General features: G+C 55.0%; 1 protein-coding gene across 1 annotated transcript in view; it reads left to right on the forward strand.

Moving 5' to 3' along the window:
- Window positions 1-6,297: 6,297 nt before the first annotated feature.
- Window positions 6,298-12,324, forward strand: part of CASZ1 (castor zinc finger 1) — an 87,919-nt gene continuing 81,892 nt past the window's right edge. The window contains exon 1 of the mRNA XM_065696433.1: window positions 6,298-6,383. Coding sequence (XP_065552505.1) covers window positions 6,335-6,383 — 49 coding nt within the window. The 5' untranslated portion in view covers window positions 6,298-6,334. The remainder of the gene's footprint in view (window positions 6,384-12,324) is intronic.

Below are 12,324 nucleotides of genomic sequence, written 5' to 3' on the forward strand. Positions count from 1 at the left end.
CCTTCAGGGTACCAGGGAAAAGTGCTCTCTGGCATAAAGGTGGTGTCGGAAAAGCCTCACTCGCTGCCCTGTGGAGGGTCAGGTATTGTAACCGGGGAGCTGAGCCTCACTTCTCCTCCCACTGCTTGTTCACACAGTTAATTGCCCCTCCACACGTCACTGTGCCGTGTTGGTCCCTAGAGAAGCAGGGCTGGAAGAGAGCATCTGTAGGCACAGGCTTTGTTGGTTCCCCGTTTGCCTGCTTGGTTTGGTTGTCGAATAAAGAGCAGTTTAGGGATGGGCTTGCCTGCTTGGTTCCTCTGTGAACTCGGAGGGTTGCCTGTGCTATCAGGGAAGGGTGATTACGTCCCCCTCCTCTGGAACATCCCACGTGTTCGCTGAAGTAGTGCTTCAAGCTAAATCAGTTTGCTGAGGGCTCCAGCTTCCCTTAATTCAGTGTCAGGACCGGGCTTGCATGGCTATTATTCAAGAAGCTTTATCAGAAGCACAAAGCTAGCATCTGCCCTCCTGCTTCCCTCTGGGCATCACCAGCTCTCCTGCCCTGGGTTTGGCACACGGAGACTCGAGGGACTGCCTCACCGAGCCCATTTGCAGGCAGAACTCGTTTCAGCTCCTCGAGAGTCTCGGCTCTTCCGCTGGCTGCAGGAGCGTGGTGGTGGCTTGGATCACGGGCAGAGCAGCGCAGAGGTGCGAGAACCAGCTAGAGCTGAGGAGCTGGGGTGGGAGAAGGGAGCAGAGATGCGGCTGAGACTGCTGGCCTCTCCCCTTTCCTCTTTCAACCCAAGCGAGTTGTAATTAAAGCTGGATTTTAGGTTTTAATCTCAGTTGATGTCCGAGCTCTTTCCCTCAGAGGCAGCCACCTTCTTCCCTCGGCCTGGTTCATGTCCCTCCATAATCACTTCTCTGGTGAAGCCTGCCCAGACGCGAGCTCACGTGGGTGCTGATGGGAGGAGAAGGGTATTTTTCAAGGTTTCTGCTAGGTTTTTTTCTTCTGAAATACAAGGATGTGCAATTTTTTTAGTTTCAATTTAGCATTGGAGAATTTTATAATTTAGTAATTAAAATCTCTGATAGGCTTTAGAAATTGCAGCTAATTGAATTTAATGGGAAGATGATTTTCAATTTTATTTGATTACCCGGACCCCTGGCATTGGTATTTATGGGAAAAAAATGGGAAATGTGCTGTGTGGGCTAAGATGGCATAATTGAATTAGGGCTAATCGGATTTCTTCGTCATGAATTTCACTATAATTTTCCTATAATTTTCCATTAGATATCTAGTTTACAAATATTCACAAAGAAATGAAGCTCTTTCGGAATGGAGATTGCTGGCTAACAGGATTACAGGGACGAGAGCTCGGCACTGCCAGCCCGGGCTCCTGCAGTAATGCAATCGCTGCGTCTGCCTCACACTTACCACCCGCCGCTGCTCCCGCACCCCCCGGCCCGCTGCCAGGGCTTCCTCTGGGAGCTTCGCTGCCTCTTCACCGTGGTGTCCGTGTGCCACTCCAGTGCACACGTACCCTCGTGCAGGGACACACGTGTCCCCGCCGGTGCGGGCCGTGTCACTTGCGTGCGCGCTCACATATCCCTGTGTCAGCACCGGCAGTGCTCACACTGCCTGGTTGCACAGGCAGGGCCAGCCCGCGCGTGCTGCATCATGGGCAGCTCTCTGCGAGCACTTGTCCCGGTGTGTCAGGCAGGAGGGGACACTTTGCCGTCCCTCCTTGGGGCTCTACTGTAACATCCCTGAGGAGGGGTCACAGTCGGTTCCCACTGAATGCAGTCCAGGCTCTCCCCTCTCTGCTCTTGCTGCCCATTTCTCCTCCAACATCTCACTTCCCTGCTGTCACTTCTCACAAATGCGTGTCCATCCTGCCTGATCCATCGGGGACAGTCCCCAGCATCCCTCTGTACCCACCTCATGGAAGCAGGGCTAACACAGCCTCTGCCTGTGATGGGGCAGGTAGAGCAGAGCGATAATGTGCCAGGCTCCCTCTGCCTTCCCTCTTTTCTGCCTCTTGCTCCTGCCCAAGCCAGGTCAAATCCAGACTGAATTTATGGTGACCATCCCTACTCCACAGCCCCAGATTCTTGTAAACTCCAGCCTGTCTCTGCTCATCCCCTGTCTGCTGCTTGCTGGGCTGCATGTTCAAAGCCTTTCCCCATCTGCTGGTGTCCCAGACCAGTTCAGGACATGGTTGCTGGGGGAGCGAGTCATTACCCTGGGCAGTAGCTAGGGTAGCAGCTCCTCTCTACCCAGAACCACTTGCCATCTCCATAGCATCAGGCCTTCCACATATGTGCAGAGCAGGACAGTCTCTGGTGACAATCCAGTCCAGGCAGCATCCCGTGGTGTGCTGCAGCAGCCCCACGCAGGACCTCCTGTGTGTGTGTGCACATAGGTGTGAACATGTGTGTGTGCGCGCATGGCATGTGCTCAGGTTTTGTTTGCTTCCAAGCGTGTCTGTGCAGGAACACAAGCTGGCTTGCAGCTCCTCTACACAGAAATCACCTCTGTTTGGTGCTGGCCCTGTGCTCTCGGGGATGGGTCTTGCCCAGCTTGGGACCTGCCTTTGGGCAGTGGTTTCCCGGTGCCTCCAGAGGCCATCCCGGTGCCTCCAGAGGCCATCCCAGTGCCTGGTGTGCCAAGCTGCAGCTTAGGGTCTCTGTGGGGCAGCTCTGGGCTGGCTCAGGGTGGCACTTGATGGTTTTGCAAGCAAAGCTCCTGCTCTTCAGTGCCAGGCATGTTCCCGGTTGGATGCAGTGCCTGGGCAGGACGATGCCCTTGCCTCCTTGCCCTGAAATCCCCAGGCTGCACTTTTAATCGCTGTAGTAAATTGTAACTAATTGTTAGTGCATTCAAACCCTTGCCACTCCTTCCCCCTGAGTCTTCTGGGCCCCTGTGGAACATGAGGACATGCAGTGTACGGTCACTGCCATACGGCCCGCTCCTGGTACAGTCATTCCTTCTGGGCAGTGGTCAAGTGATGAGCAGCATTTGGCTTCCAGCTCAGTGCCTGGAAAAGCAGCAGCCACATGGTGGGGAGCTGGTGTCAAACTCTTTGGGTAAGGCCAAGGAGTAGTAAATGGGAGAAGTGATCCTGGCAGAGCCCCACCCGGCACACGGAGCCTCGGCACAGCGCTTTGGCAGCGCTTTCTGGGTGCCATGTGCCAATAATGTGATTGAAACTGAACTGAGAAGGAAGGAGGGAAAGAGAAGGAAAGGGGAAGAAAGCAGGGATTGTCTGCTCCTGCCGCCCAGGCCCCGAGGCCTGCGGGCGCCTCCCTTGACGAAACAGAAATCAAACAAAATTACAGAAATAGGGCAAGAGCATTTGCCTAATAGACTCCCCGAGCAGGAGCGGGAGCGGGAGCAGGAGAGGAGCGGGAGCAGGAGCACGGCGCTGCCGGATCTCCAACCTGCAATCTGGGAGCCGGCGCCCTGAGCCCACATGAATCCAGAGCACGGCCCCAGGCCCCCGGGGTCAGCTCCAGCGAAGGAGGGAGAAACTGCCAAGAACATGGGCTGAGCCTGAAAAACAAAGGTAGAAGAGACACAGAAAGGGGATGTCCCACATATCAGCGTGAGTCACCCCCGGCTCAGCCCTGGCACACTGTCTGCGGGGAAAGCATTAAACTGTAATAATAATAATAAATTAATCATCCTTCCCCCTCCCATTGCACTTTTCATCTGAGGATCTCCGAGCACCTGGCAAACATTAATTACCGAGAGCTCCTCATGCCCCTGGGAGGGTGGGAAGGGACAAGGAGGGATCTCTTCACCCGCCCCAGAAGGGCAGCTGTGGTTGGAAAGGATGGGGTGGCTCTTGCCATGGCACATAACATGTTCAGAGCAGGGTGAGGGATGCTGCTTGCCCTCCAGTGTTCCTTGGGGGTGCAGGAGACACTTTGTGCTGTGGTATGGTTGGTCAGAGCAGCTTTACTTCATGACCCCTGGAGGGATGGGGGAAAAAGAGGAGATGCTGCCCTAAGTGGGGACACAAGGTACTAAAGGAGCAGAAAGCTCCACAGCCTCCAAGAGAGGAAAGAATAAACTTTTCTTGGGTAAGAGGCAAAGGAGGGAGTATGGGGAAATAAAACCCGATCCTGTGACTGGAGATGGCTGAGATAGGAAATCAGGCCTGGCCCTTGCGTCAGCTGCAGGGCGTGGGCTTCACCTGAAAAAACACCTTGGCAAGTCGCTCCTGCAGGGAGGAGTGGGAGGGACAGTGGGAAGTCTGCGGAGGGGATCCTCCGGGTGTGTTTGGGTTGTGTGTGTGGGTTCATGTGTGTCATGGCGGATGGGTATGTGTGGATTTGAATGCGAGCGAGCACACAGTATCATTTTCTTTGCCGGGGTGCATATGCATGTTGCGTGTGCGTGCTGGGATGGGAGGGGTGGGGAGCATTTGTATACTGATGTGTGAACGTGCTCAGCTCCCTGCATGTAGAAGAACAGGTATGTTTAGAGGGGCTGTGTATGTGCAGTGACACATCCATGTTACAGCGTGTGTCCTCCTCATAAGGAGTCAGGAATACAGTGAGCACAACTCCCACTGCTTAAATACTAAGTTCATAGAAGTGAGAAAGGAGAAACCTGGGTGACGTGAGGTGTGGTGAACTATTGGGACCTGTCAGCAACCTCACACCTGGAAGGAAGCGTTGGGTCCAAACTGAGCAAAGGCAGAGATGAACCAGCACAAACATTTCTGGTGCTGCCCATCACTTCCGGGGCAGGATATTCCCTGGCGTGTGCTGCAGAATCTGACTTGGGTGTAAGGACCAGTGCAGGCGCTGGTGAGGACTGTGGGTGATGTTGCCTGGGCTGGCATCTGTGCTGGGGCCGAGCAAAACGCAGCCAGGCAGGATGGGGTGACAGTGCTGGTGGGAGCCATTGCGTGGTTAAAAACCAGGAGGAGAAGTTGGGGCGATGCTGATAACATTTTGTCCATCTGTTAAAAGCTTGAGTGCTCAGGTGGGATGGTGAGCTCCATGCTGGGGAGCACGGCTTGGCTGGGACTGTGCTGTCCCCACCCTGCTTCCAGGCTCAGAGGTCCCCATGTGGCTCCATGTCACCAGACTTTGTGTGGGTTTTGGCCAGAATACTCATGGTCTTCCCAAATGATCCCCTTTCTTCTCCCTTCTCCCTGCCCTGTGGCCTGGTGCGCTGCCTCTGCGTGTTTACACCCGTGCTGAGGTGATGCGTCGCAGTTGCAGTGTGGGGTCTCTGGGCTCAGGACTCTCTCCGGGTGCACCGTGTCCTGGTGTGTGGAGCCAAACAGACTTGGGCTCCTTCCAGCCCTGTGACTAACCTGTCCGGCCACTTCTGGCGAGTCACTTCCCTCGCTGCTGCCTCAGTTTCCCCATCCGTGTAGTGGGGTAATGCTGCTGGCCTCCTTTGAAAAGCACATTAAGTTCTGCTTATAAAAAGGATTTAAGAGCTGGTGAATTCATGGACTGCTCCCCAGCCCCAGTGAGGAGCCCCGGCTCTGCCAAAATCCACAGAGCCAAGCGTGGCGTGTTCACAAGAACAGCCTACAACCTGCTCAAAATACCTATTTAATCAGGTAAATAATCTGCTCGTTTGTTTTAAAGAAAGAGGCTTATATCTGTGTTTACCCAACACGCCTCTTAGAACCTCCCTCGCATTCTTTGCTACTTAGAAAAATAAAGCAACAAAAAATGAGGAAATTCGCTGCAAAAGGAGGGAAAAAAAAAAAAGCCCAAACCACCCCTCCCGTGGGCCGCCTTCCTGCGGGGCATTGGGCAAGATGCGCTAACGCTGGCATTGTGACACCCACCGGCCACCCCGGGACCGGGCCCCAGCGCTGCCGCCCCGACACCGGGGGCGATGGGCACCCCGTCGTGTGACGGCCGTGCCCGGGGCAGCCCGCACCGTCCCTGTCTAAGCCCGAGGGCTGCGGGTCCTGCCGGGCCCCCCCGCACCCCCGCGTTGGCTCCGTCCCCGCCCGCTCCCGGGGCTCGTGTGTCCCGCACTCCGCAGCGGCGGAGCCCGCAGCGACCGCCCGTTGCGCGGCGAAGGGAGCGGGGCAGCGCGGCCCCGGTGCGGGGCTTCCCCGCGCTCCGTCTCCGCCCCCCCGCCCCCGGGCCGTGCCCGCCGCAGGTGACCCCGGCCCCGGCCCCGCACCTGCCCTGGCCCCGGCTGGAGGCGTGTCCCGCCGCCAGTGCCCGCCCCCCGCGGCGGCCGGCGCCCGCCCCCGGCCCCGCTGCCAAAGTGACTCGGGGAGGACCGGCACGGCAATGACATCAGTGCTTTAAACAACTTGTTATTCGGGAGCAATCAGCTGCAATTAGGTATTAATTAAGTATTATGAAAGTTGATTATTTAAGTGAATTCGGCTTTCGTCTCTCCGACTATGGTAAGTACAGCACAATTGTCCTTTTCCTGCCCCATAACCCCCTCCGCTCGCCGAAGCCCCCGCTCGGTGCCGGTGCCCCCGGAGCGGAGCGCTCCATGCCCCGCCGCGCCTCCCGTCCCATCGCGTCCGTTCCGGCCGCCGCCGCCGCCGCCGCGGGGCCGGGCGCTGCGGGCAGTTTCACCGGGAGCCGGTGCCCGGAGCCGCCGCCGCACCGAAACTTTTGCCGGCGCCGAGGCGGGTGCGGGGCCGGGGCCGGGCGGGCGCGGGGCGGCCCCAGGTGCTGCCGGGGCCCGCAGCCTCTTTCGCTTTTCTTTCACTTGTTAGACGGAAGTTGGCTTCCTCCGCTCCGCTGCCGCGGCCCCGGCCCCGCGGAGCCGAGGTGAGCCGGGGGCTCCGCTCCGCCGCGTCCTGCCGGGGCGAGACGGGAGAGGATGCGGAGGGGAAGTTTATGAGGGTTTTGAAATGATTCTGCGTTTATATTTGTTGTGAGTTGTGTGGGTTGTTTTCTCTTTCATTTCTATCCCCTTCCGAGCTCTGGCGTCTCGCTGGTTAAGGTTGCTTGTCAGGTTCCTGCGCTGTCTAAATGAAAAGGAATTTAATTTATTTGGGACAAGGCAGTGTCAGATGAAGAGGCTGCTTATTACATTTAATGAGTATTGGGGTTTTTTTTCTCCAACCTGGGCATATCTGGGATGGGTTTGTTTTTGTCCTTCCATGTGAGGTATAGGAGACCTCCCCCCACCCCTTCACATCTCGCAGGGAGGAGGAACGGCGGCCGGGCTGGGGCAATGTTTTGGTTTTAGATTACAGGCCCCACTTCTAGGGCTGGGTGTGTTTTAGGTTGTAGCTTTCTGTGGTGCATCCGCTGGGTTTTGATGGGATATCGGGATGGGGAGAAGGGGTTGGGCTAACCTGGGTGTGGTGGTGGACAGGGCTCCATCGAGCTGGGGTGTGATGTGCTGGTGGGTTTTCCAGCCCTTGGCAAGGTTACATTTGACAAAGTGAGTGAATTCGGAGTTTGGTTGGAATCCCTTGGGCTGTGTTCCTTTACTCTTTGGGACCCTTCCCACCGCTTTGGGCCCGTACCTGCTAATACAACCATACTCTCTCCTCCAAAATGGTGTGAACCATTCCCTCCCATTTAAAACCTGAATGGCAGTGATGGGCCCAACAGGCCTGTGCTGGCGAGCTGCCACGGTCCAGCTAATTACTGCTGGAGCCAATGTGTACGTGTGTGTGTGTGTGTTGGTGTTTTTAATAAGGACTAAGATGGTAATAAACTGGTTGATGATTGACTGGGCCTGAACTATGTACTCTGATGCTGTGATTGAGAGGACCATTTTGTCGCCGTTTATTCCCTTTATTTCTTTATTTCTATCACTGATCCCAGGAACTGGGTAGCTCTCGGGATCCAGCCATGGGCATGTGGCTGCCTCCCTTCTGGATCAAGGAGCTGGGAGGCTGCGTGGGCAGCCCAGGAGTTAAGGATGTGGTGAAACTGCAGGAGGGCAAATGCTTTAATGAGTAATAAACAGTGATTTACCCCCGATCTCCATCTCCGGCAGCAGTGATGGGATCTGCAGGCAGCTGCCTCTGCCCCTGCTGGCCTGAGCCCTGCCCACCCATCGCACTCCTCAGAAAGGGCCTGCAAAGCCAGCACCTTCCCCTTCGTTCTTGGAAGTGTCGTGGGTGCTCAGGCTTTCTGCATGGTTCAGTGCTCCTGTATGGGAACCTGGGGCCACAGTAAGCCATGGAAATGAGGATCTGGGAGATCTGTTTAAGTCAGCATTACGGTCTGTGTGTGGGTGAACCCGTCTTGTCATGATCTGGAGGCAAAGACCTGCCCCATAATCACCACCTCGAACCCTTATCTCCTAGGGCCAGCTTATCTCCCTCAGTCGCTGGCTCTTGAATCCTCTCCAAGCCCTCAGGCTGGGGCTCCCCGGAGGCAGTGCCCGAGGGCTGCTCACCGAGCTGCCAGCTGGCACAGGCAGCTCCAGAGGGGTTTCTTTCCCAGAGGGACTTGGTATGTGGGGTCTGAGGCTGCTCTTGCCGAGGGCTTTCTCAGCTCAGTCAATCCTTGCGTGGACCTTCTAGGGCCAGAAGCTGTTTGTAGTGGTAAAGGGTTGGAAAGAATTCATGGACTGAGTCCATCTGCACAGGATCGTGGCAAGATGTTCCCTACATGTGACTTTCTGCAAGTCTGGTTGTAAATATCTTGAGTGACTGGGCACCTGTCACTTCCTTTGGAAACTGTTCCCCAACCTAATTATCCTTGGTGTGAGATTACAGGAACTGCTTTCGGAATGGGGACCAAGAAACCTATGGTCAACGGGTGGAGAAACACCTTGTTTTCCACTCATAGGGTCATTTGGTGTCTGTTTTGTCAAATCACTGTTGTTTGGAACATCCCATGGATAGGAACACCTTCTCTGGGCTGGTGCCAACTCTCTTTTCTTCTGACAGCACAGCTTTTTGGAGAGACATTGGCTCAGTCAAGGTTGGTACCGTTCCTGTGCTGAGCTCATGGGCTGCAGAAGGTTCATAGATGGTTCATTTGGGTGTTCAGGTCACTTTCTAACAGTCCTATGAGATGTTTGTTGGGTGGAAAGCATTCAAGTGCTTAAACCTACCTAGTGAAGACTCTTCCTTGGGAGAAGGTTTTACCAGGGCAGGGATTAACCTTCTCATCATGGTGTTAAGCAGGGCCCACGTACTGCTTGAAGAGCATGCTTCAAAGCTGGTTGAAGTCCGTAGGAGTGTTTCTGCTGCTTTGGCGCTGTAGAGAGATAACTGACAAGAAAGAGCAGAAAATTGATTCCTGAGATAAGAAACTTCTGTTTCCCCGCCTGCATCTTCTCTTATTCTTTCTAAACAAGGTCTGGCACCTAAAGAGTGGGGTCTGCAGGTGCTGCACCCTTCCACTGTCAAACACAAGCGCCTGAGAGGTGCAGAGGCTGGTTTGGGGCAGATACCTCAGCTGGAAAGGATCAAGTATTTAATACGTAGCTTCCGTGTCATCGGTTTCTCTTTCTGTTTTCCTGGACTATTTATGCTTCCACTCGGAGTCCTCCTTGCTGAAAGGACTGTCTGAGCTTGGAATTTATATAAGGGCTTTTCCCGCACAGCCTCGTCTGTCCCACATCTCATGCTGCCAGAACTCTCGGCTGTGCTCACAGCCAGAGCCTTTGCGGTCACTTGGACATCAGATCATCCCCCCAGGCTGCTGTGTAGCCTTCAATTTCGGTTTCCCTCTGAAAAGTTGGTTGAAAGTGTCTGGAAAGTGATGAGAAGTGCTGCGGGAGGTGCAGACAAGCAGGGCCTGTGCTGCATCTCCCCCCTCCACCTGCGCTCCTTCCTTCCTTCCTTCCTTCCCTCCCTCGCAGGGTTTGGAGAGCTCAGGTGCCACCCAGGGCTCAGCTCCCAGAAGTGCTGACAGCGCAGGGGCCACGCTGGGCTTTGGGAGAACCAACGTCCTCAGCTGCACTTCGCAAAGAGGGGGCAGAGGAGGCTTGGCTGGGAGCAGGGGAGGGGCAGAACCTCCAGCCAAGAGTCCCACGCGGCCCCGTCTCCTCCCCTCCGGTTCAGCGCGGACTGGATCAATTTGGACGTCTTCAGCAATAAAAAATGCCGATGTCGTCCTAATTCACCAGGCCCCGAGATGACAGCAAATTTACATTTTTTAATTAAACTAGCAGCCAGTTTTTATGAGAGGGGGCTGGGTTATGCAAATCAAATGGTTGTGTACGAAAGATTAGGAGAGTTTGGGAATAAATTCCACAAATGCTAATAAAAAAAAAAAAAGGAAGGAAAGAAAATGAGAGGGGGGAGCAAGAGGGACGTTGTTCCATTAGCCCCTTTTAGACTGATTTCCCTAGGGAGAAAGAAACGGGGGTGAGAGATGGAGGCAGCTTTCAGAGACAGGTAAAATCCATTTTGAGGATTGAGAGCCCCTTGGACCAGGACCTTGTTGCTCCCTGTTTCCTCTCCCAGGGCTTGCAGGGGAGACAGAGGCAGACACCACTGGCAAAGGCAAACTTGCTGGCTCCTTATCCCCATTCCTGCTTGAGCAGGGATTGCACAGGCTGGAATACCAGCCGGGTGTCTGCAGCCTGGTTGAGGATGTAGAGGGTGCACAGTGCTGAGCTGTCGGAGGGGTCATGATGGTGTTGCAGGAGGGTGGATGTGGCAGGGGGACAGAACAGTACCTGGGTGGGCAAAGCCCAGGCTCTGGCCACAAGTGAATATTGAAGGGGTTCCACTGAGCTGCTCTGGATGGGGACCCTCTTGGGGCTGACAGATGGGACATGGAGCAGGGCTGGTCACTGGGATCTGTATCCTGGGGCATCCCCCTCTTTTTTGGGCAGCTTTTGCTTTGCTGGTGGGCTCCTGGTCCCTGGCAGAAGCTCGCTGGTTACACAGAGTAATACCCACCATGAGTACAGGGCTGGGCTTCATTCCACATAGACACAGGCTTTGTCTGCAGAGCAGAGTGTGTTTTGGAGAGGGATGATGATGCTCTTCCCTCCCCCAGCCTGAGGACCCCCTTGTTGCCCATCCATGGGGCTGAGTCCAGCTGTTACCTTCCCTTCCCAGTGCGTTAACCTGGCATCAGTCTTCTCCCCATTCTCAGGAGACCTCCCATCTTTCTTCATGTGATGATTCCAGAAAACAGAACAGTTTGACAAGCCTTTTCGAGAACAAACAGTTACCGTGAACCAAAACCATGCACTTCATTCACGTGAAACATGTTCTTGTTTAAGTTTCCCAAAGAATTCCGAGTTCTCATGGCGTTTGGGAGTTAGGTGTGGTGGCCGGGTACCGAAGCAATTGTTTGCTTTGCCATGGAGAAACACAACCAGAAAATTTCTGGAGGCTGGGAAACTGCTTAAAGCTTCCAGTCCTAAGGCAGTTTCATGCACAGAATAAAAGCTGAACAACCCGTGTAGGTTGGCAAGAGTGAGCAAGGGGTGGAGAGCAGGAGATACAAGGAAAAAAGGATGGGAAGACTCAAGTCACCGGGTGCACTTTAGTGCAATCCCCTGAGGATTTGGGTGCCTCACTAGGGAATTTTGCCACCCATTCCTGGTTTTGGGGTGTGAAGTGATGATTCACCTTGGTGCACATGTTTTCCTTGGGAGAAGGTGACATTTTAGCAGAGCCTCTTGTGAAATCAGTAAAAACACGGAGCTCCGGCGGAGCGTTTCTGGAGGTGTTCCCCACACCCAACACCTACGTCCCCGTCGCCCTGTCCTGCACATGCACATCTGCCCCAGACACTCGCCCACCTCCCGGACACTCACGTGCCCTGTGTTGGTGTTGGGCTGAACTTCGTGTTCTCCAAGTTGCTCTCTCAAGACATCGCCTTCCCCTGCACTCGGGTTCTGCGTGCTTGCATCATTGTGGCGATGAGTGGATCTTTGTTAGCAGCAAGAGAAGATCAGTATGGTCCATGCCCCTGTGTTAGGTGTCCGTGTGTGCCCACTGCTGCTCCAGTGTGTCCCCCGTTGTTCCTACTGCCAGGAATGATGGCCTGGGTGGCAGGGTTGGTCCACAGGCAGGTAGGCAGTTGTATAGGGGATTTTTGTAACGTGAGTTTCTGAGCTGAACTAGGGCCAAGTTCAGCCTGAATCTAACAGAGAGCTCCAGAACAGGTCTTTGAGACGTGGCAGAGTCTGAGGATTTGGTGTGGGATGAATAACTCCTAATCTATAAAGTGGGCATAATCATACTCCCCTGTGCAGCCCAGAGCCAGGGCTGGGCGCTTCAGTGATGGAGATAAGGGAATGAGGCCTGGCTGCTGTCCACGATGGGTGCGGGGTCGGGCAGGAGCGCTCCTCCCTCCAGCCGGGGTGTGGAGCTGGGTGTGGGAGAGCCCAGCCCGCTCCCACTTCCCGGGTGCTCCTGACCCATGGCACCCTCCATATCCAGCTGTAGCACC

The sequence above is a fragment of the Lathamus discolor genome, chromosome 16, assembly GCF_037157495.1.
Source record: "Lathamus discolor isolate bLatDis1 chromosome 16, bLatDis1.hap1, whole genome shotgun sequence".
Classification (NCBI taxonomy): domain Eukaryota; kingdom Metazoa; phylum Chordata; class Aves; order Psittaciformes; family Psittacidae; genus Lathamus; species Lathamus discolor.